Source organism: Solanum pennellii, chromosome 9, assembly GCF_001406875.1.
Source record: "Solanum pennellii chromosome 9, SPENNV200".
NCBI lineage: Eukaryota > Viridiplantae > Streptophyta > Magnoliopsida > Solanales > Solanaceae > Solanum > Solanum pennellii.
Genome location: NC_028645.1, coordinates 81,783,384 through 81,808,163, shown reverse-complemented (window position 1 = coordinate 81,808,163; position 24,780 = coordinate 81,783,384). Strand labels below are relative to the sequence as shown.

Sequence of the window (24,780 nt, the reverse complement as noted above, 5' to 3'; positions counted from 1 at the left end):
AAAATTAAATATTTGTGTAAAATAAAAGGTCATTTGATTGTTATTCGGTGAATAAACTTATATATTATTCTTCAAATCGATTGGTATAACGTTATTCTCCAAATCAAATAAAATAATACGTAACTTTATAATGATGCGCTCAACAATATAAATTAAATGTAGCAATTTATATTGAAAATTTGTTGTACTAGTAATGCAAAATTCAAACTTCTAAGTTTCAATGGAAGTGTAAAAATAACTATCTATATCAAAGTGAATTTTTTTAATAAATAAGTGATCTTTGACCACTTTCATATTTAAAAAAATAAAAAAAATAATGAACATCTTCATCTCTAAAACTTTTGAGAGTACTTTCAAATGTAACACATGGTTATTATTATTTTGATATTTTGATCTTTGGTATAATGTATTAAAGATTAGCATATAATGATATATTTGAAAATGTGTTCACAATGGGAAGTGTAGAAGTAATTTATCCACTTAAAAAGTTAGTAACTTTACAAGCACACCCTTTCCTCGCGAGAACCAACTTACGCACACCTCAACTCAACTATTTCAGGACATACTATCTTCCGCCAGCACAAATATCAAGTAACTCTGCTATCAACGCTTAAACAGATGAAAAGAAATCAGTTGCAATACTTTTTTGAGCTCAAAATCATGGCTCCCTTTTGTTTGCTTCTTTTCCTTTAGACAAGCTCTATGGAACTAAAGGTAACCTTCCATTGCAGAAATAGTACTCCTCAGTCAGTATTGTTGCTCTGGATTGTCATTTTTCTCAAACCTCCCACAAACTGAGAGGCTGCCATCATCTACAAAAGGAATAGAGCGCGAGGGATCCTACTCGAAACCAGTCTCTGATCAGTGAGAACTACCAGTGGGGAGGAGATCTTGAAAAGACTATCTCTCTTGCCTCTCCGCAACTCAACAGTTTTACACAACGTGGGATAAGGCTACACCGTCCTTCTTCAATCTGCTCGAGTAAAAGATACGTCTCTTGAAAGTTCAGAGATGATCCGAGAAACAAACTGCATGATTGTAACTTGACAAGAACCAATAGATGAGTTCTACTAAGTACCAGAGACTGGTCATGAGTCGTCCACTCTCGTTGTCATTTCCTCCTGGGACTAGGACATGAACAAATTTCTTGAAGCAGCAGAATGATCATTTAGTCAGTAATGGATTCTCATCAAAATCAGATTCTCTTATGCGTCTGTAAGAATAGAACGAATCAACAACGACTCTCCCTACCCTTCTATATTTTCTCGTCCTTTTACTTTGACCTCTCTTCTTTCCCTTTTCAGCTGCAGGTTGAGCCATAGGGACATAACTGAGCCATCTCAGTGGTAGTAACGCTGCAACAAACTGGATAAGAATCCCAATATGCAGACTCGAGTAGTTACCAGGAGTTAAACCAAGGAAAGTAGCCAAGGAAACACCTAAAACGCCACTAAACACTGATGAAAAGCACAGAGCTGATGCCAAGAATGACATGAGAGATCCTTCAAACCCTGATGGAGCCAGACTCGCAAACAGCACATGGAATGGTAAGAGCTTAAATATTGCAATAGTTTCTGCTAGACCCGAGAAGCAAAGAGCAAACCATTCATTCGAGATTCCCAATTTGAGATTAAGCTGCTTGACAAGTACAAGGTCAAGAAGAAGAGAAGCAGCATATGTTATCTGCACAATACCAATCAGTTTTCTCATTGGAATCCTTTTGCCGTACCGGTCATAAAAGACTGTCAAAGAAAGAAGCAGCAATTGGCCTATCACCTTTGACATCCCTATAACTGATGGATCAAGATTTAAGCATTGTGTCTGATAACAAAAGATAGATCCGGAGAGGACCGGGACTGCTAAAATTGACATAACAATCCATATAAGAGGACGAGCAATGCTTTCGCCTGTAGCTGCTACCATAAGATCCGAATACTGTTTTCTAAATATTTCCGTGATTGGTTCCCTAACAACGGAATAATTTGATGATTGAGCTAAACCAAGGGACTCTTCTCTGGTAGCTGAAGTTACTACTAATTGCAGAGCAAGCAGAGCAGAAAAGGCTAGAAACATTAACTTAGGCTGCTGTGTTTTGAGTAGGAAATATCCTCCGATCAAGTTACCTAAAATTCCACCAGCAGCTGAAGCCATAAATGCATAAGACTGTAGACCCGGCATTCTGTGTTTTTTACCATATTCAGCCACAAGAGCATCTTTGGCAACTTCTGTGATGGACGCTCCAACGTTGCTAAGAAGAACACATGCCATAAGAGCAGGAATAGCTTCACTCGCAGCTGAGGTTAATGCCAATTGACCCCACGCCAAAACCTGGAGGAGAACTGTAACAGCACATTATTAGGCGCTTGTGCAATATTTTGTACGAAGAGATTCTACATTGTACGTTACTATTTACCTTTATATATACAGATAGAGAGTTGAGACTACAAGTTCCTCAACCACTTGAACTTCTTCACGAAAGGGAAAAAATAAGAAAAGGAAAGGGAAACACAGCTAATAAGCAAAGAACGAGATCGATAAGTAGAATTTGCTAAAGAAGTGATTCAACTAAGAAAGTTTTAATGCATATTGGATCATTTTCATCCAGCTACCAAAAACTTAAGCTTTATTGGTTTGCAATAGGTGAACTATCAAACCTACAGACAAGTGTTCATAAATCCCGGTAACATTTCGAGTCAACGGAACTAAAACTGGTGCACTTCAAACTTAGAACTTGTTTTAATGGTTCTAGTACTTAAATTTTGACTTGCTACACAAAATTACATCCATTGTAGCCCATCCTCCCTGCAAGGGGTGAAGCTACGCTACGTCCTTCATCAAAAAATTACACACGATCAAAATTATATTTTATGTAATATAGTAGTTATTGAACCCCCTTGACTTCTTACTATGTTTACTTCTTTATATTTTGAATCCGCCACTGCTCTCCACAAAGCGAGGCTTTCAAATGTCTTAAATCTCGTGACCTTCAACTTCCAAGTAGTGAATTTGGAAGGGTATCACTTGCTTTACTAAATCAGTATTCTCATCTATAGAAACTTTTCCTACTGTTAAAGGAAACTAAAAGAGATGACTAACTTTATTCCAGCCACCTTTACACTCAAGGAACATCTTTGCATTATTAGTAAAGATACCAGAATCAAAACAAAAGTGGCAAAAAGGACCAAAAAAAAGGAAGCAAAACAACACCAACACCACACACAAAGACATGGTAAACTGCTAAATCTTGAAATTCCAGAAGATGATAAAAAGAAACAAATATAGCAGCAAAATCCAAAGATATGGCAAATCAAACAAAACCAAATACAAAAGGGGAAGTAAAAATCATTACCTCCAAGAGAAATATAAGGTATTCTATGAGCACCACCAATATAAACAGCATCAGACAGAATTCCAAAAATAGGCTTAGCAACCATTGGTAAAATCCCAAAATACTGCACAAGCTGCAATGTTGATGGATGCATATTCATTCCATTAGCCATATGAAAGTTAAGACCCAACCAAGGAAAACACCTAAACCCCTGTACCCAATACCCAACCCCACACAAAATTGCCATATATTGACTCCTCATCTGAGATAAACCCCCATTCTTCTCCTCAAAAACCATTTTTTTCTTGACCTTAGGAGAATAAACTTTCTCAACTTGGGGGTCTTCTAATATCTTTATCAGATGACTCTTGGGCTTCCATTGTTTGTCAATGGTGTTGTTGGTGGAAGAATTTTGCTGCTGACAACATGATAAAGATTGAATCTTTCTGAATTTTTGTACATTGGGTAGTAAAGGGTTTCCTCTAGAAACTACTGAACAAGTCATCTTCTTGGTGGAAAGATGCTGACAACATGATAAAGATTGGATTTTTATGAAATCTTGAACATTGCCACTAGGAACTACTAAACATATCATGATTCTAAGCAAAAGGGTGTTTTTTTTTCTTGAATAAAACTTCAAATTAGAGAAAAAAACAAGTTTTTGGTTCTTGAATATGATAATCATAGAGAAGAGAGAAATCTAGATGATGAAAATAATGATTAGTAAACATATTTTTTTGTTTATATATAGAAATTTAATTATAATTTTTTCTCTTAATTTGTGTTTAAGAAAGATTATATTATATAGTTTCTAAAGAAAATTGAAGAGGGTTTCCAGCTTATACCTTGGACTGCAGCTTTCTCTGTTCTTTTCTATGGAGATTTGAAGGGTCCCATTCACGTACCACGTTGGGTGTTTGCACTACACGCGCCTTTCCTATATTTTTTCTTGATTTCCGTGTCCGATACTCGCGTTGAAGCTCGACTATTTTGAATTTATAACGCGTAGGATTTTATATTCAAAAAATTTTTTAATTAGGGCTCGAACTCAAAATTATTATTTAAGAGAGAAACAAACTTTATACACTTTTAACCCCTAATATATTGTTCTTATTAAATATTTGGTTTCAAAATTTGAAATTTTTTATATATATTTATAAATATTAATTAGGGAGATAACTAAATCATATAATATATGTTAATTTCTTTTATTTATATGTACATCATGATCAATTGAAATATGCATGAAGTTGTACTTCTTGTTAAGACTAATTTGTAGATCAATTAATGGTAATATGTATAATTAAAAGAGATTAAATATTATATATAACTAATTTATATCTCGGGTAAGAAAAATTTAAAAAAAATTGAATTGAAAATGTATAACTTTTTATAGCTCAATTTATGTGGCCCAATGTGAATTTTAAGACGACAAATAACTCGATTTTGATTGTAAATTTGAATATAAAATCTTTAAGATTCTTGAAATTAACTGTACATAAACTACATAAAAATACTATAGATCATAATAGTTATTAATTTAAGATATTTAAAAGTTTGTATAAAAAAATTATTTTTTTTAAAAAAACATGTTTGCATATTACCTACCCAATAAAATCCCACGGAATAAGGAAAGAGAAACTTATTTGATTCATTTTTTTTTATGCAAAATAGTGAAACTAATTTGGAGAATATATTTCTTAAAATATATACAATTTTAATTCATAACGGCATGTTTTTGTTTATTAAATTTACTCTTTTAAAAGCTATTTAGCAATTTTTTTTCTTAGCAAAATATGAACTTCATAATGTACCTCTCATGTAATTAGTGGATATTTTTTTCACTCGCAAAATTTTCTTTTACTATTAAGGAAATAATTCATAAATCATATAAATTATTAAAAATTTATTCTACATTAAATTTTTTAAATATATTTATCTTTTTATATCAAATCAAATAATATTACGTAAATCTAAAAGAGTCACAAAAAGTGAATAAAAACCCGTTTGACCATAGATATTGCAAGCACTTTTTAGAAAATAATTTGGCAAAATTTATTTGCCATAAAATTTTGTCAAGTTTTGGAAAAAGGATTTGGCAAAAAAATCAAAATGTGCCCAAAAAAATTTGATTTTTTGGCCAAAATATATACTTTGTTAAGTTCTTTTAAAATTTTAATACTTACTTCAAATTTATATCTTTTATATTAACAAAATCCATCAATTATGAGTTATATATCCCAAACTGTAATTCTATCTGTCAACTCTCCAGAGTAACAATATTGTTCATCTTTTTTATTATAATCCTGAAATATGTAATAATCATATAAAATTATTCATAAAATATAAAAAATATTATATCAAAAAAAATTATAAATTATATCAATAAATCATCATAACTAATCATAAATTAATAAAATTTTAAAAAATAATTTATGACCAAACGTTAGCTATTCTTAATTTCACAGATTACATGTGACATGTGATATGACTACTAACTTAATATATGCGGCATGTTCTTAATTATGATTATGAAACATTAATTAATTTCACTAATCTATCAATGAAATATTTATTAATAAAAATATTATACATGTTTATATAATGAAAAGGAGTAAAGAAAATATCAATCATCTCCTACATGTGAACTTGATATTCATCGAAAATTATTTAGAAATACTTTTCACTCAGGATGATACTCCCAAAAAAAAAAGAATTTCGAATTTTTAAAAATAACGTAAAATTAATATGAATCAAATAATATAAACGAGTCTGTAATCTATCTTTTTATTAATCAATTCAATCCGTCCATTTTTCAAATCAATATACACCATGATCAAAATGCTCCTAAATCATCCATATAAGATGATATTAACAAATTAAAAGAACACCAAAAAAAAGAAAAAAGAGGGAAAAAATACTAGCTATATATTTCACTAAAACTAACATGTAAAATATATTCATGAATATTATTTTGTATGAAATAATGAAAAATTCTTGTTGGACTTGAACCATCTTCATGCAGAGCCAATTTATCAGCAGCTTCCACCCTTTTAACACTTCTATAATTATAAAAAGAAAAATTGAAAAGTAAGATTAAATAAATAAAAATTGTTACTATCGTTCGTGTTGAAATATGATTAATAATTTATTTTAATTCAGAAAAATAACTTCACTTCGGAATAAAGATTTTCTAGTGATCCACAATTTTGTCAAAATATAATAAGATTAGCGTGTAATACTTAACGTATGTACCATTTTTAACGATTCGAAATAAAATTTGAGAAGGTATAAAAGATTTTTAATATTCGATAAAATATGTAAAACTTACTGTAAAAAGAAAAGAAAAAGACCTATTTATTTTACCTTGCTTCTTCTTGTAGTTTTTTCATGCCCTGTTCCTGAAGTCAGTGCCGGAGTTGCAGTTGCCGGTGCCGGAGCAAGAATAATTTTTGCAGCAGTGGGATCAGAAGTTGATCTACGAAGATTGTTCTTGCTGTTTTCCGGTGACTGGGAATTCATGTAACGACAGAAATCAGTAAAAGAATTGAAAATTGGTGGTTCTGATAGTGTTCGCCGCAGAGTTTTGTTATTATTTGACGGCTGCGTTTTCGTGAATCTTGAAAACGGGAGCGGTGGTGGCGTCGCCGTGGCATCAGCAGCGGCGGCAGCGGCGGCGTTGGTGGTGGCAAAAGGTGATTTTTCAGATACCCTTTTGGAGAAGGGTGAAAAAGCAGGGGATGGTGAAGTTTTTGGTGAAATGGGGTTTGTACCATCCATATCGGCGGCAATGGCAGTGCCGGTGGAGGGTGGTGGTGAATTGAGAGTAACCCTTACAGCGGATGGTGAAGTAATTGGTGAAATTGGGTCTGTACCATTCTTAGCAGCAGCAATGGCGGCGGTGGCGGCGGAGGATGGTGGTGAATTGAGAGTGACCCTTTTCGGGGATGGTTCAGAGATCGGTGAAATAGATTTTCTCTTCAGAGAGACATTAGTATCGTTCTTGATGCTGCAATCTTCACCGGAGAAGACAGCTATGGTGGCGGTGGCGGTGGCAGATGGGTGGTGGAATACGGCGGAGCAACCGTGAATACTGAAAGTCATTATTTTGCTCTGTTTTTTTCTGTTTCATTCAACTGATTTCTTGAAGAGAGAACTGATTAAGTGCGCCAATATATAAACAGAATTTTGTTAGCAGTTGAATTTAACGGTTTTGCACATTTAGTCCCTCAAATATTCATATAAATATAATATACGTAATATCTGATTAAACGCATTTATCGTTTAATTAATTGCTTATGTACGTAATTTTAACAACGATACATTTTCAGTCTGTCGAGAATATGACTTTAGATAAACAGATCATGAATGAAGCGTCGTCTCATTTTCTAGTCAAATAAAGCTTGATTGTAGTTTGGAACATCACATTTTTCGTCATGTCCTTTCTAATCAATAGTCTTAATATTATTCTCGTAGTTTCTTATACTTCAACTGTCGTATTATTGTGAAAAGAGGAGCATTTAACAATACTTGCTAATGTTCATCCACCAATATACATATGAACTATGCAATTTGATCTACTATGTTGGAATACAAAAGGAAATGAAAAATAAAAAAGTTGCATTTGTAACTTATAATTAATCCACACGACAGAGGACAGAGGATGTGACAGAGGTTGTGAGTTGTCTCGGGATACCAAAAAAAAGAGAACAAAAACTGAGACTAGCTTGTGAAAATCATTGCACTAACAAGTACAATTATTTCTAAGAAATCTTAGCTACTATTCGCGTGGAAGAGCTGAGCTAGAGCTTCCATTACGAGCAAAGAGATGACAAGAACACTTCATACGAAAACACAGTTATGGTCTCGTGGCTATGTCACCCACAACGAACCAGGCTAAATCGATAAAAGTCTCTGCAAAACACCAGTTTCACCACCAAGAGTGAACAAAAATAACTCATATTTCCCATTTTTGGCTTGAAAAATGAATTATGACCATCTCACTTGAGCAAAGCTGCAGTCTAATTCCTATGATCTTACATAAACCAAAAGAAACGTGCATGCAGGAATGCTACGTGGAGGCTTACGAGGGTAAACCATGTCTCGTTGCTCAGCCAGGCCAGGAGGGGTTCGAAAGATTGCAAAAATCAAGATGTCAGCTCGAAATCTCTTTCTAGTAGTGACTGAACCTCAACAAGAGAAGACACCTTATAGTCTGGTTTGTGTTGAACGTTTGCATATTCTGGGGCATCATACCTTCCTGTTTCGTCGAGCAAGCAAGTAAAAGCTCCAGCTCGTTTGCCACAAGCAACCTGTATATCAAACTCCAAAATATTCATTGCAAGTAAGTAACAACACAGATTTTAGAATTTTACCATGACTTCCTAAATGGCATGACGACTGACATGCATGAACGAAAAAAAGAGTTCACAAGGCTCAAGAAATCATAAAACTAACTACTTAGAGGTGGGAGCCAAAGCTCGTATGCTAAGAACTGCTAACGATCAAGCAAAAGTTAGATCGAGCAGGAAAATTGCTTTGAGTATCATATGCCAAGCACAATTACTACCTATATGAATTAGTTAAGAACTTAGTCAAGCTATGCGAAGGAAAATGTCACATCTTTCACAGCGATGCATTGAGTCACCTATGCAAAGAGTGGACGTGAAAGAGAAGAAGAGCAGTCAGCTTGAGAGGAAACTCACATCATCTTTAAGGCTGTCGCCAATCATCATTACTTCATTAGATTGAACTTCCCAAGTTGAACAAATGTGCAGCAATGGAGCTGGATCTGGTTTGTATGGACGATATTCTCTGCTCAGTGCAGGAGAAAATTTCACCTGTATCAAAAAGAGATTACTTGAGCTTTATATGGTATACGTAATAAAGACTATGGAACTAAACGTACAGCATGAGCTGAGGTGAGAAATATATTATAGCAGAAATGGAGAGACTTCTTTTCTCAGGCGATTAACCATAAGTGGAACACCTGGAGACTCCACTCAGAGATCAAGCTTCCTTAGACACCTGGAGAATCCACTCAAATTTCAAGCTACCTTTTTTTCTAGAAGTTAGAATTCAAGTTTCTAAGGGGCCAGAAAACTAAAGCAAATGACCTCTTATTCTTTCATTCTGAAAGATACTAAATAATAGGATGGGAAAGGGAAGTTTGTCCACTCATTCTTGGACTCAGACACTACTATGCATATTAGATTTCCTCCTCTTGGATATGTTCACTTCAGAAAACTGTTCTCTGGAAACCTAACCAAAAGACTATTCTCCCTAAACTGTTTCCCAATCCAAATACCATCTTAAATTTCCAAATAATGAGAGTCAATAACTGCAGATAGTGCCTGCGCAGATGGAAAACAGAAAAGAGTAGGAGGCTTGTCCTTTTTAGATTCTTCTGATTTTTTTAATAACCGAGAAATCCTTGAATGCCAGTGGCACACAGTTTGAAACTCGGTGAATAATATGCCTACCTCTCTACCCTTATCCATTTAAATACTGCTCTTTTGTTTGGGGTTAGTTCAAACTTGTCACGTGCACCCACACATGACATCACATTTTGCATTCATACCACTAGACCAAAGCCATGGGGGCCTACTTCTGAATACAAAAAAAGGAGTAAAAATACCACTCATAAAACAGGAGGGGGGGGGGACAAATTTATTGAAGTATTAAAGCCTAGGTATTGCAGGCTCCGTGCTGTTTCAGCATTATTTCCTCTCTTTTTTTACCTTTGAATTAGTGTAATTTTTGCGCCTAGGGTGTTTTCTTTCCAAAATTCTTATCCAGAACGCAAACTACTCTACAGTATCATTCATGAGTGAACTGTTCCCCAATCCAAACATCATCCTAAATTTCCAAATAATGCGAGACAACAACAGCAGATAATGTCCGCGCAGATGGAAAACAGAAAAGATTGGGAGGCTTGTCTTTTTTCCATTATTCTGATTTTTTTAATAATCGAGAATCCTCAAAGGCCAGTGGCACACAGTTTGAAACTCGGTGGATAATGGGCCTACCTCTCTACCCTTCTCTATTTACCAATCTTTTGTCTGGGTAAGATTCGGACTTCTGAGTTGACGTGTACATACCCACACATCACATGTTGCATTCATACCACTAGACCAAAACAATAGGGGCTAGGGGTCCTACTTCTGTGCTCCGTACAGTCTTCAGTATTATTTCCTCTCTTCTACCTTTCAATCAGTGCAGTTTCTATGTCTAAGGTGTCTTTTTTCCAAAAAGATCCAGTGTCTGCACAACTTATCCAGAATGCAAACTCCTCTACAATGTCACTCGTGAGTGGACCCTTCTTCGAGAACACCCATACTGGCACTGTTAACTGGTGCCCAGTGCTTCCTATTATTTGTCAGGATTTACATGGCACAGTAATTGTCTACTCAGACATAGAACTGAGGTTGAGCTTGACCAGCAAAAGCAAGCTCATTTGAATCAACCAACTATTCCAATATCTAAGAAACTACATGGCTGGCGCCTGCTACCTTAAATGCAGAAAAGAGGTGTTATCCCAAAAGAAATGCATGACACCCTAGAAAGTTTTGTGGTTGCAAACCGCTAAAAAGCAAGCAAGAAATGGATTTAAGAGCCGCTGAGTAAACAGTGACTGTTCCTTATGACTATTCAAAACGACTTTGCATTGGTATATAACTTGTGAGCCCTACAGTGGGACTCCAGTAGATACAAGATCAAGAAGTCAATTTCAACTTTTTTCTCACATTTGATGAGAAGATGAAATCACTGCAACTTCACGCATATCTCCGCTTATTTACTAGGTTTGCATGCTTTTTTTCATGAAAAATGACTTATTTTTCTTTTAAATATCATTTACAGATTTAGTCTTATCGTGCCTTAGATTTTGCTAACAGAGCAGAAAGAGGGTATTGTCCACCTTTTCTCCTCTCCTTTTTACATGTTTCAGCTACATAAAATTCCACGTTATGTTACAGAGAATGCCTTAGATAATCTTTTAAGTTTGCGTTCAGCCACAAGGCGGATCCTGTAAAGAAATGAATTGAGCATGCCATCATAATTGTGACGGAAACCAGATATCCTCTAGTTGAGCTTCCCTTATCTATTTGACTATAAGAACATACAGATATACCACCACACCATCTGCACAAATATCCTAGGTCACCACAACCTTAGCAGTTAAATCCTCTTCACAGCCTAACTGGTAATGAGTGAAGAAGAAAAAACTAAGCTGGAATATCCATTCTGTTTTCCTACTTGCTTTACTTCAAACTAAAGAAACTAATGTGTATAAAAGAAGATAAATTCTTTCTCTTTCTTCTCCTGTGCAGTGATGATTCTTGTTTCATCCCTACATAGAAGAACTAGCAATGTCTTCCTTTTTTTTTCTTCTGGAATGTCCAGTTACCTTTGTTCTCTAACTTCAGCAGACAATGCAACATATAACTCATGCCAAAACAATTGTTTTATATATTTAACTGAAAAAGGAAAGGAACTTACTCCAAAACGTTCGTGAAACAAGTCAACTGCATCTTTGACATTTCTAGTGATTAATCCCCTTCTGAAATAGAATTCACAAAACAATTAAATTATTCTCTTCCGTAGAGCCAGAAACATCTAAAGTAAATAACATCTCCTTCTCGTACATTTGAGTCAATAGGAGGGAAGCATACATCAAATCTATCCAGAGATGCCAAGGCACTAACACAGAAACACGAGCTATTTCCTTCTATCTAATTTATCAAAGATGTGATAATCCAGCTTCTGGAGCTAAACTTGAATATGTCATTTCTCTCATTAAATCAATGTGTAGTCCAATGGAATCCATCAACAGAGAAAGGCATAACCTAATGTGAGTGAAGGTGGAAGGGCATAAAATAATGTAAGATGCCTTTGACAGATATAAGCAGATTTAAAAATCTTTCGAGCATAGCATTTTCACAACTTACGTATCCCGAAAGAAAAACCATTCAGTCACAAAAGAATTAAGCTTGATAAGTCTTCCAACACCAATTTGGATATAATTTGGCTACATCCTCATGACAGTCAAAAGGAGGAAAACAGTAAGTGATGCATCATAAGACAGAACAAAACAGAAGTTGAAAAGACCAATAAATTGAAAAAAAGAAAAGTTACGCGTGAGAGAAAGGTCAAAAAACTGCCCGGAAAATTATAATGTAGTAAATACTCAAAGAAATGGAAAAAAGATCTGGTCAATGTGTATATCAGGGCTTTGCTTCACTAGCAAAGGTAGTACAATGAGGAATGTGTAGTAACCGTACATCCTGACTAGTGAAAGAGGTCTCATATTTGAGTGGAATGGGTAGAGGAGCAGGTCCATGATCTATCCAGTTGGTGTTGGGATTTGGAAACAATGGATTTCTTGGTTTAAAAAGAACTGGCCAATCTGCATACCCTGCGTCCTCAAGCAGTCTCATGAAGCATTATAACTCTCAACCACGCCTCAAGATAAAAATTTTCAAAGAATAAGCAAAGTTAAGGAATGAGAAATAAAGATTAGGCACATTAAACCTTAAGCCATGGCATGGATAAAACAAATGGCAGAGTCTAGAGAGAGAGAGAGAGAAAGAGGAAACATAACTAGTTTGATGTATGAAAATGCTCAAACTGGTTACCGTGGAACTGAATAAAGAAAAAAGCTCACATAGGTTAAAAGGAACATTACACATCATAAATAAGTGGGAGCTCCCTTTCCATTTTTAAGGTACAAGCTTAATTCTCACACAACTCTCCCTTTCCATTCCCCAACTATGTACCACTACCCCCTCCACATGAAAAAAAAGAGCAAATGAATTAAGTACTTGTGTTCATCTATATGAATCATCCATATCTTTCGGATCTATTCGAGTCCAACAACTACTTACACAATGTAATTCCACATGTGAGGTATGAGGAGGATAGAGTGCACCCTACCTCGATGATCTAGAGATATTGCTTCCGAAAGACCCTCAACTCAAGTAATCGTATAACAAAGCAGTTCAAAATATAAGAGTAAAGAAAACATAACAAATAATAGAGATGCTCAAAATAACCTTTAGAAATGCTTGAGCCACCTAACTTTGTAGCTGACTAAGAACTATATATTTACTACAAGTGACAAAAAATCTACAGCTCATAACTCAGTCTTACCTAATATTCCTAGAATCAAGAAAACTACAAAGTTCAGCAGCACCTGAAACCAAAATCAAAATGTCAAAACACCCACAAACTAAAAAAAGACTCAATTTTTACCCCCAAACATAAAAACTACAAACACAAAAAACCTCACCAGGCATAATCTGGAGTCGATCAAGACCCTGTTTTTCATAATCAGCAATAACCTCATATGCCCTGCGTTGCTTATCCGGGCTCCAACTTTCAATGTGGTGCAAAATATCAATCCCAGAAGGGTTCTTAGATTTAACAGCAAGGTATTCATCATGACCCAGAACAGCCCTGTACATGGCCTGAAAATCAATAACAGGGACCGTTAGGGTTCCGTCCATGTCAAATACAATACCCTTTAAACGGGGTTTTGAAGAAACAGAAATTGAAGTAGATGTAGCCATTGTTGTTGAAGAAGAAAAAATAATTCTTGGATTGAAAGAAAGGGAAGCTTTTGACAGAAGAAGCTGCATTTATTTATTCTGCAGATAATGAATGGTGAGAGGTTTCAATGGGCTCTGTGATTTTAGCAAAGAAAAACAAGTGGCACTGATCAGTGGAAAGTGAAAAAAAGGGATTTTTTTTAAAGATTTGGTTTGTTGGAGAAAGAAGACAAAGATGCGATAAAGCTCCCGCTATGTATAAGGTACGAAGAAAGATATCTATCATATAAATTTATTGTACATAGTTTTATTTTGTAATTTCTTATAGATTATTTTCGAAACTGTTTTCTTAGGATTTTTGGTGAATAAAAGAGAAAATGATAAAAATGATAGTTTACTTTTAAAAGTAGCGTCTTTTATTTTTCATGTGTTCGATATTTATATTAAAACTTGATTAAATACGTTAGATTTATATTGAATATTTAATACGTTTTAATAAAAATAACTCGATATTCAAAAAATATAAATACAAAATCTCTTATTAAAGATTAATACATACTTACTATAACTCATGTTGGTTTGGAAGTAAGTTTGGATCCTTTGTTTGTTAAAAACTAAATATTTATGATCTTCTTGAGTAATAAATTTTATATCTTAAAAACTAAATATTTATGATCTTCTTGAATAATAAATTTTATATCTTAAATTTTGATGAAAATTGTGAAAATGAAGTTTTAATTGAAAATATTAAGAAAGAGTTTGTTAAATTCTAAAAATTACATATAAAATTTGTACTAGACTTTTAAAATAGACTTAATAATTCAATTCATTGATTTTTTTTTTTCACTTTTAATTTTACCTTTTCATTCCCTCTTAATTTCTCTTTTTCATGTTACCAATTTATTTTATTAAAAAAGGAAATGTATTAGACACCAAAAAATATATCTAACAATATTAGAAATTCTTCTTTCACATTTCTTATAAAAAACTAGTAGAAAGAATTCTTAAATTTTTTGAATAAGGCCAATTTAAAAGATTGAAAGTGTTAAAATTAATTAGCATATACTTTGATGATAATTATAAATCTATGATCATTTTATCCATTTTTTAGTGAATATTAAGGTGGATTGTTATTTTTTTTAAGTATAACAATTTTTTTTATTTGACGTAATATATAAATATATTTTTTTAATTGGATTTTGATTAATATATATGTCTATCAATTTTAGGTCTGCACGAATAGATATTTTAATTCGTATAAAGCTAAATAAGTAGATACAATGTTTGTGTATCTACATATTCGACTTTATACAAGTTTTCAAATGGTTTAATTGTATATTTCTAAAGTAAGATAGTGTGAATGCGTATCGAGACCAAATCAAATGACACGTTCATATATTATGTCAAGAAAAAAATTTCACATTCCGAAAACTAAAGGAGATGTATGTGTAACTATCAAAAACTAGTGTGGATGTATTTGTAATTTACGAAAAGTAATATAAATCGAAAAGGGGTAAAGCCCTAAGTGCTTGTTGTTAAACCCTGTGTTTGAGCTCTCTGTAGCAATGGCTTCTCAAATTTCAGATAAGAAGAGAACAAAGAAACGAAGCAGAGTTGAATCAGAAGAATTTGAGCGAATCAACTCACTTAATTGGAATTCAACACTTACGGAGAAAGATGATGCTTTCTCTTTCCTTATTGGCTCGAATGAGCTTGAAGGAGGTTTCTTTTTTTTCCTGTCTTTTTGCATTGAATCAGCTGTATTGTTGTTTTCTGATGTTTTTGAGTAACCCCATGATTGGATATGGATTGTTATTGTATAAAGATTGAACTTTTAGTTTATTGTCTATTGGGGAAGATAAGTGATTTAGACCAGATTGGCTTTAATGAGCTATAAGGAGGTTTATTTTTCTGCCCTTTTGCATTGAATCAGCTGTTTTGTTCTTATGTGATAACATTAGAGAAGCCCCTTAATTGGATAGAGATTGTTATTGTATAAATATTGGATTTTTAGCTAATTGTCTAAAGGAGAAGATAACTAATTTAGACCAAATCGGCTTCAATGAGCTATAAGGAGGTTTTTTTTCTGCCCTTCTGCATTGAATCATCTGTATTGTTCTTTTGTGATAACTATAGAGAAGCCCCTTAATTGGATAGAGATTGTTATTGTATAAATATTGGATTTTGAGCTTATTGTCTCTTGGGGAAGATGAATAATTTAGACCAGATTAGCTTCAATTAGTTCGAAGGAGGTTTATTTTTCTGCCTTTTTTGCATTGAATCAGCTGTATTTCTTTTTGATAGTTTTTGAGTTGCCCCATAATTGGATAGGGATTGTTTTTGTATAAAGATTGGATCTTTAGCTTATTGTCTCTTGGGGAGGATAAATAAATTAGACTAGGTTAGCTTCAATGAGTTCGAAGGAGGTTTATTTTTCTGCCCTTTTGCATTAATCAGCTGTATTGTATTTTCTATTAGTATTTTAGAAACCCCATTATTAGAGAGGGATTGATAGTGTATAAAGATTGAATTTTTTTATCTTGTTGTCTCTTGGGAAGATGAATAATTTAGATCGGATTGGATTCAACTAGCTCGAAGGAGGTTTATTTTTCTGACCTTTTGCATTGAATCAGCTGTTTTGTTCTTTTCCAATAGTTTTTGAGAAACCCCACAATTGGGTAGAGATTGCTTTTGTATAAAGTTGAAGGTTTAGCAACAATATAAAGAGTGGATTTTTGGCTTATTGTCTCTTGGGGAAGATAAATAATTTAGTTCAAATTGGATTCAAGGAGTTCTAAGAAAGCCACTTTGTTTCTCCCCTTTTACATTAACCTCTTTTAGGATCTGGTGAAATTTTAGAGAGTTTACAGAAAGCTCACAGTTGAAATTTTTCAGTATGTTTACTCTTGGTGTCAAATAAAAAATCTAGCTTTTCGTGAAAGATGGAATAGTTAGCCTATATTATGGACCCAAACAGAACATTTATGATATTGAGGATTCATATGCCAACGCCAGCTAGCTTGGGGTTGAGGTGTAGTTATTATTGCTGTTGTCATTGCTGTTGTATTCTCTTGGCAGATAAATGATCCATGTTTTTGGCTTTATATCTGTTGGAAATTATTTTTAAAAAAACAACTTTTTTCGAGTGGTTATGTTGTGAATTTAAGAAATTGCACATCCTAGGAGATTGCAACCTTAATGTAACAATAGCTGTTTGGTTTGTAAGCTTTCTTACACTCTGAGTATTTTTGCATTAGTCGTTAAGCTTTCTTGTATTCTGTTGAGTTTTTCCCCTGTTGTTAGTTAAAACATATGTGTGTGTGTTGATTTGGATTATTGAGCACAATAATTTTGGGTTCCAAGGACTGACACAGTTTTGGGTGTTTTGAGTGTAGGTTTTTTATGTCTTGAAGAGATTGATGAATCAGAGTACAATTTGGGTATTGCCAAATCAACTAAAGGAAGTGAAGAAAAGGGAAAGACAAAAACGAAGAAACAGAAAGTAGATACAAAAAATGAGGAATTGAATGGTGAAGCTAAGGGTGAGAGCAAAGAGGAGATTGAGGAGGTGGAAAAGGAAACGAAACAAAAGAAGAAAAAGAAGAAGAAGAAAAAGAAAGATAAGATCAATAAAGATGCTGTAAATGAAGCTGAAGGAAATGAAGAGTCGCCAGCTGGTTAGTGTTGCATTAAAATCTGATATTTTTCTTTTTGTAAGGCTTCTCAATTTTTAAGTTTGGTATAATGCTAACTTGTTCTTTCATTGAGTCTCTGGATGTTATCATAATTCCTGAAATTCTGGTATCAGTCGGTCAATTTCAAGTTCAGTGTCTGTGCGTAACAACCTTAAATCACATTGGCGAATCTTTCAACAATTTTGTTGTTAGTTAGGTATTTTACTGAATGTCAATGCTTCAATATCTTGACCTATTGTTTCACTAAGCTATTTTCTGTGTTTTGGGTTCTTGAAATGGCTTTGTAAGTGATATATATTGTGTCAGTTGAATTCAGTTCCCGTAATAAAATAGAAATTTTACCTCGCTTGAATGTTGGAAGAATGCAAGGTAAATGCATAGAGTTAGACCAGAAGGATATGTGATTCTTTCCCTCAATTTATTGGCCATTCATCAGGTTTCTAATTGTTATAAATATAAAAGACAAAAGAAAAACAGTAGGCGTACTTTCCTATACTTGCTATTCCTACAAGTTCTTCTAAATATTCTATTGCTACGAGTGGTGCTCACTAGAAAGCTTTTGACTCACTTCCGTTTAACTGTTTTTATATATGGGGAATGTTAACTTGCACGAATTTGGAGTAGACTGATTAATTTTTATTGGAAAAGAAATTGGTGTGAGTTAATGTTGCAGTCAATAGAGCCTTAATTACTCTTTCTGAACGACTGACTAGGAACTCGTCCATTGGTTTTATCATTGCAACATGATCTCTTCTCTTATGATTTGGTATTAATTCTCGTTTTGAAATCTGACTCGAACAGTCACTGATGGAAATGATGACCAAGAACAAGATTCAGTAGATGAAACTGAATATTATGCATGGAATGAACTGAGACTTCATCCACTGCTCATGAAATCGATATATGCGCTCAAGTTCAAAGAGCCTACACCAATACAGAAAGCGTGCATTCCTGCAGGTTCTCACCAAGGAAAGGTTGGTTATGTGATAAAAATCAAGGTATCTCACTGGAGATGATGTCATATACCATGATATTTATGCTTGTTGGTTTGTGTGCCAGGATGTTGTTGGTGCTGCAGAGACAGGTTCTGGGAAAACACTGGCATTTGGTCTGCCCATTCTTCAACGTCTGCTTGAGGAGCGAGAAAAGGCCGAAAGGCAGCTTCCAGAAAATGGAGAATTGGATGATAAAGTTGCCTCCACAGGTCTCCTCCGCGCTCTAATTATTACTCCTACAAGAGAGCTTGCCCTTCAGGTGATAATTCTCATGTTACAACTGTTTTTGTATATTATTTCAAAATAATAAGCTGATATCTTGACATCACACACACACATATATATATATTTGTACGTCGCTTCATAAAAATAAAAATATATGTATGCATGTCTCTGGCCCCAAATGCTTGTTCAAAATATGTATAGTAGTAGAAAAACAGCGGTTTGACAAGTTTTTCCTTCTGGGTTTCACGCCGTTGGCGCCAAGCATTGCCAAGTAATCACCCAGGAATCTCTTTCGATCAAGATGAAGGTGATAATGTCACAGTAACAAAAATTTATTGATGCTGAGGCTTACTCTGTGTTGCATCAAGTTCAGGATATTATTTCCTGTAGTCCCCCTTATCCAACCAACACTAGGGGAAAAAACAGAAAAAAAGGAAAAGAATATATGCTTAACTTATGGTTTATTATGTCAAGTTTGGGTGTTCCTATTTGCTGCTACTGTCCTGTTTAAGTCCTTCAGAATGGAATGTGGACTTCATGTTTTATTTGCACTGCAGTTCTTGTTAACCTAGTTGGATTTTCCTTTGTTATTCGATAGTTTTGCCCGGCCAGTGCTATTTATATCTGTAGACTTGGCTGTGGTGCTGGGTTAGTTTACTGCAACTCATTTTGATTGCACATTGTGAGGGGCTTCTCATTTGCAGCTTCTTGCTCATCCTTTTTCTTTTTTTTTTAAGTTTCTAATAATTTCTTCTCTCCAGGTCACTGATCATCTGAAGGAAGCAGCAAAACATTCCAATTTTAGGGTTGTCCCTATTGTTGGTGGAATGTCAAGTGAAAAACAAGAAAGACTTTTGAAAACAAGGCCTGAAATTGTTGTCGGAACTCCGGGGAGGCTTTGGGAGCTTATGTCTGGTGGTGAAACTCATCTCGTGGAGGTTAGTGGCAATTTGTGACACGTGATAGGATTGTTTCACAAGGTGACTCTTCATATGTCTCCCTTCTTCCAGTCTAAAAGAAAAAGGAGGGAGAGAAAGGAAAAAAGAGAATGATCTTTTGGCTAAGCAGGCAAAAGATAGAGAGAGTTGATTCTGCCTCTTAATCTATGAAATAGATTTTTGTATAAACTGTTCTTTTCATGATATAAAATTATTTACGTTAGTGTACCCCTCAAAATCCTCTGTTTCAACTGGTTGAAGGTTTACTCTAACGTAGAATGCGAGTCCTAGTAAGATTGTTCACTGGGGGTGTCTGTTACCTGGTGGTTTGCTTAATAATTGCAACTCAATTGTGAATAACTTCAAACTAAGGATTGTGATGATTAAGACTAACTGTCCATCAATTATTGGTTGTCGCTTCTCATGACACCTGATAATCTGAATGGTCCTTTTCAGTTATTCCACATTTGTTATAGTAGGTTGAAAACATGCATTCCCATGATTCTATCCGTTCTATAGAGTGGATGATATTAGTTTCTTTTTTGCTTCTGCAGTTGCACTCACTGTCATTTTTTGTGCTGGATGAGGCCGATCGGATGATAGAAAATGGCCATTTCCACGAGTTGCAGTCTATAGTTGACATGCTTCCTATGGCTAATAAATCGACTGATGACGATTCTCAGAAATCACAAAATTGTGAAACAGTTTCCAGTGTCCAAAGAAAGAAAAGGCAAACATTTGTGTTTTCTGCAACCATTGCTTTGTCTGCCGATTTCAGGAAGAAGCTAAAGCGTGGATCACAAAAATCAAAAGCAAACGATGAGTTGAATTCAATAGAAACTCTGTCTGAGAGAGCAGGAATGAGGGCAGATGCGGCAATCATTGATCTGACTAATGCATCAATTCTAGCCAACAAGCTCGAGGAGTCGTTTATAGAGTAAGTTGGTATTTCTTGTTTTTTCTTTTGAGAATGATTTATTCTAACTTTACCGCCATTGGCCTAACATCACCTCATCTTTTTATATACATGTTTCCAATTAATTTTGTGCTTATGTGCTGGTGAAGTTTAATCTTTGCCTAGAGTTTGCAAATTTCGTAGATATTTCTTCTGAGATACCTTTCCTTTAAATTGCTATAGTTTTATATTAAACTGAAGCTTCATACATATTTCTGCTGCTGTAAATATGTACTTGTTTTCACCATGCATGCTAACCTGGTGTGGAATTGATCATTCCATTGTTGGGTCTCAGCTGCAGGGATGAAGATAAAGATGGGTATTTGTATTACATTTTGAGTGTTCATGGACAAGGTCGGACAATTGTCTTCTGTACGTCCATTGCAGCTTTACGCCATATCTCCTCCCTCTTGCGCATCCTTGGCGTCAATATCTGGACACTTCATGCCCAGATGCAGCAGAGAGCTCGACTTAAGGTCATTTTTATGATTTCTTTTCCATATTAGGTTATGCTCCATTTTTTTTACTTTCAAATTCTATGGTAATTCTTTCGCGGAGAAAAGGAGGAGAGGTTCAGTCTAGTGCCTCTTGATTGGTACACCAATGATCTGTTCTGGAATTATTTAGAGCCTGTCTAGATGAGCTTATAACTTATGGCTATAAGCCAAAAGTCACAAGTTAGGATTTCTATGTCTACAGTCTTGACATTTTATCCACTTGCTATGAGAAGACAGAAGATGTCAATTTATTCCATCTTGTCCAATTGTCGCATCAATGTGCTTTTCCTACTCACAAACATGGAACTACTAAACATGTTCTATTTTCTGTTGCCTTCTCTTCTTAGCCATTTTGTTCAATGCAGGCAATTGACCGGTTTCGGGGACATGAGCATGGTATACTCATTGCTACAGATGTTGCAGCCAGAGGTTTGGATATTCCTGGTGTTCGAACTGTCATTCACTATCAGCTACCTCATTCAGCTGAAGTAAGTTCGTAATGTGCCTTCTTATTGGTAGCTTGTTACCACGTTCACAATTTCAATCTATGAAAATTGTTGTGCAGGTTTATGTTCATAGAAGCGGAAGAACTGCTAGGGCTCATTCTGATGGATGTAGCATTGCTCTAATCACACCAAATGATACCTCGAAGTTTGCTGCTTTATGCAGGTCGTTTTCAAAGGTAATCTTCGAATAGCCACTGGAATGAGCAAATACTCTTTTTATTGATACATATCCTCTGTAAATGCGCAAGGGAGGAAACCATTCAGTTTGGAGGTTGACTCGATACATATAGATTTTTTAGCTTATGAGTACTTCCTTTTAGATTTTCAACTTTTGTGATTATTTCGTATTATATACAAAATGATTAGATGAAGCAGTGACATTGTTTTCCCTTAAGCAGACTGCTTCTGGTTTTTCTTTTCCTGATCTTGTAGATTTTCTTGCTTCTATCTTTCTTGGTTGGTCAATTGCAGCTGTATGCTTAACTTGGTTGACACTCATTTCAAGACATTATTTTTTCTCCCTCGTCTTTACATTTAACCTTTTTTTTTTTTGTGAAAGCTCTATTTGAGTAGCAATGTTTTGCACTAATGGATATTGTTGCTATTTCCAGGATAACTTTCAGCGGTTTCCTTTAGAAATGTCATACATGCCTGAAGTTATGAAGCGATTATCCCTTGCACGTCAAATAGACAAGATTTCCCGAAAGGACTCTCAGGTGATCTTCTGGTCCCACGTATCTTTGAGTGTTAAAATGCTTCTTCCTATGCTATGGTCATGAGTCTCTCTGACCAATCTAACTCTGATGATTGAAATGCATTTTTCTTGATAATGCCATTTACTTTACACTTCAGAAGCCTCTTTTGTTCTTAAGCAGCTAATGTTCTTCACTATAGTCTGCTGAATCAAAAAACATTGCTTTTGACAAGTGAAAGATTTCATCTTGTTTTCCATATACTTCTTGTTAGCCTCATTTTATTGAACATTGAATTTCTTCTCACATTTTTGGACATACCAACTTGGTTACTAGACAATTAGTAATTTCTTTTTTAGGAAGAATGCTGCATACTGTTTTGAATTACCAATGAAGGGATAAAGATATGTAAATGTTTCTTTCCTTTCGTGGATACAAAATAGTGAAGATACGATGATTATTGTTTTGCTAAGAAGAATCTAACGCAAGTAGTCGAAAACTTCCACCTTATTGGTTTATCTTTTCTTTTGGGACAAATTAAAACATGGTTATGATACAACAAGTAGTTTTCCTTTTAGAAATCTTATTCCATTCTGCTTTAAATTCCATAAAGAGCTTAAAAAGAAGTTTTTTTTTGCTAGTATTTAGTGAGATATTTTTTCTTTCTTTTGCTATTTGTACTGTATTGGTTTCCTTGCAAAAATGTTTACCAACTTATCTGCATTAACCCAAAACAAGGAATAGCTTAGTGGTAACTGGTAAGGAAATTTCGCGTTACCGAGGAAGCAAAGTAGGAAATAGCCACTGAGGAGCCCTGCCCTTGGGTTTTGGGTTTCAGAAGGTGTGGGCTTTAAGTAACATCCACCACTACGCTTCGCCAAACTAGTTGGGGATCGGCTACTGCAAATTTGTCAATTTTGATGGGCGGTATTCACAATTTAAAGGAAAATAACGTATTTAGCAAAATGCTTTCTCTGTATCCAGTGAGTAACTTGATCTTAAAGTTCCAGAATATTGTTTCCTCCATTTGCCGCTGGTAACTTGTGTTCAAGTTATACATTTGGTTCATTGTTAGTTTCCTTCTCTTTTTTTTTCAGGACAAGGCCAAGAAAAATTGGCTTGAGCGAAGTGCTGAATTAATGGAACTAGATTTGGAAGATAATGATAGTGAGGAGGAAAGAGTGAACAATCATAAGCGAAAGAAAGCCACATCTGCTCAACTAACTAATCTACAAGAGGTCATTCTGATTATGAAATTTCCGATATTAATATCTAAAAAGAGGGCAGCCCGGTGCACTAAGCTCCTAGCCTCCTACTTTGTGCAGGGTCCAGAAAGCGTCGGACCACAAAAGGTCTTAAGACTCTGATGTATACTGAAATATTTAACTTTTTTTAAACTGCAGGAACTAAAAAGTCTTCTTTCACGGCCATTGCAACCCAAAACATTCTCAAAACGCTACTTGGCTGGGGTAAGTTCTCACAGTAATGTGATGTTTCTCGGATTGGCTGCTATTTCTTCCAAACCCATCCTTCCTTATATAGCTATTGTTTCTTCCTAAGCTACGTGGTTCAAGTAATGAATAACACATAATCGTTTTCTTTGGGGGGTTCGATGACACTTATTTAGGACGCACGCATCTCTTCGTGTGTTAGTCTAAAATGATTTGATTTTCTTTTCAGGCTGGTGTTTCACCTCTCCTTCAGAACCAGCTGGAGGAATTAGCTAGACAGAAAAATTCAAATAATTCCGGAGATGTTAAAAGGAAGAAAATGATCGTCATTGGTCAGGATTGTGTCGAGCCCCTCCAGGCACTTAGGAGTGCTGGTCCAGAGGTAATATAGAAGTAGTCGTTTATATACGTACTATATCTCAACAAAACAGACGTTAATGCTACTTTGTTCCTAAACTCTGGCTACTATGCGCCTTTTACACTCGCAGACTAAGTTGAATCTGAAGGATATGGCTGAAAAACGGAGAGATATAACCGAGTTAAGGAAAAAGAGGAAAGAAACCAAAAAACGTATTCCCCTCACCGCTCTCTGATCATTATCATCTACTTCTGTTTCCCTTTTATCTTCCAACCTCAATTCTTATTATGTCTGTCCTGTTTCCATTTCACAGGTTTGCGTGAACAACGACGAAAACAGAAGAAAAAACTTCAAGGAAAAGAGTGAGTCTTTATCTATTCTCTTAGAGGATTCGAACTCGGGTATAGATTCTCTATGCTCATGTAAACGACTATGATGAAATTCGATAACTATATATCACTCTGCCAATTTTGTAGTTTACAGTTTTAAGTTAAAAAAAAGGCCAAATCATGTTGTAAAAACTATATATTTATATCTGATAATTGGTTTTGAAATCAAATATTCAGTGAGATGTACAAGAGGAATTTCTTGAA

At 34.8% G+C, this 24,780-nt stretch overlaps 4 protein-coding genes across 5 annotated transcripts; 1 reads left to right on the top strand and 3 right to left on the bottom strand.

Moving 5' to 3' along the window:
- Window positions 1-446: 446 nt before the first annotated feature.
- Window positions 447-4,090, bottom strand: LOC107029819 (probable folate-biopterin transporter 8, chloroplastic). 2 transcript variants are annotated; one of them, XM_015231264.2, is made up of 2 exons: window positions 3,350-4,090; window positions 447-2,339 (listed from the first exon to the last, which is right to left on the bottom strand). In XM_015231264.2, exons 1-2 carry the CDS (start codon window positions 4,011-4,013, stop codon window positions 1,165-1,167), a joined length of 1,839 nt encoding a protein of 612 aa, XP_015086750.2. In that variant the 5' UTR covers window positions 4,014-4,090; the 3' UTR covers window positions 447-1,164. The 2 variants fall into 2 exon arrangements, with proteins under 2 accessions (XP_015086750.2, XP_027775326.1); XM_027919525.1 differs by having other exon boundaries at window positions 447-2,328; window positions 3,350-3,400.
- A 2,090-nt stretch (window positions 4,091-6,180) lies between these two features.
- LOC107030844 (uncharacterized protein PB18E9.04c-like) lies at window positions 6,181-7,453 on the bottom strand. Its single transcript, XM_015232078.2, has 2 exons — window positions 6,695-7,453; window positions 6,181-6,390 (listed from the first exon to the last, which is right to left on the bottom strand). Exons 1-2 carry the CDS (start codon window positions 7,430-7,432, stop codon window positions 6,382-6,384), a joined length of 747 nt encoding a protein of 248 aa, XP_015087564.1. The 5' UTR covers window positions 7,433-7,453; the 3' UTR covers window positions 6,181-6,381.
- A 475-nt stretch (window positions 7,454-7,928) lies between these two features.
- Window positions 7,929-14,156, bottom strand: LOC107031764 (haloacid dehalogenase-like hydrolase domain-containing protein At2g33255). The gene is made up of 5 exons (XM_015233234.1): window positions 13,617-14,156; window positions 13,478-13,520; window positions 11,828-11,888; window positions 9,034-9,168; window positions 7,929-8,640 (listed from the first exon to the last, which is right to left on the bottom strand). The coding sequence occupies exons 1-5, from the start codon at window positions 13,963-13,965 to the stop codon at window positions 8,476-8,478; spliced, it is 753 nt and encodes a 250-aa protein (XP_015088720.1). The 5' UTR covers window positions 13,966-14,156; the 3' UTR covers window positions 7,929-8,475.
- A 1,240-nt stretch (window positions 14,157-15,396) lies between these two features.
- On the top strand, window positions 15,397-24,780 carry LOC107031344 (DEAD-box ATP-dependent RNA helicase 13). Its single transcript, XM_015232669.2, has 15 exons — window positions 15,397-15,597; window positions 17,271-17,552; window positions 18,372-18,544; window positions 18,630-18,824; window positions 19,552-19,728; window positions 20,283-20,665; window positions 20,979-21,159; window positions 21,546-21,668; window positions 21,746-21,862; window positions 22,298-22,402; window positions 23,476-23,616; window positions 23,782-23,847; window positions 24,059-24,211; window positions 24,318-24,399; window positions 24,501-24,780. The coding sequence occupies exons 1-15, from the start codon at window positions 15,441-15,443 to the stop codon at window positions 24,551-24,553; spliced, it is 2,388 nt and encodes a 795-aa protein (XP_015088155.1). The 5' UTR covers window positions 15,397-15,440; the 3' UTR covers window positions 24,554-24,780.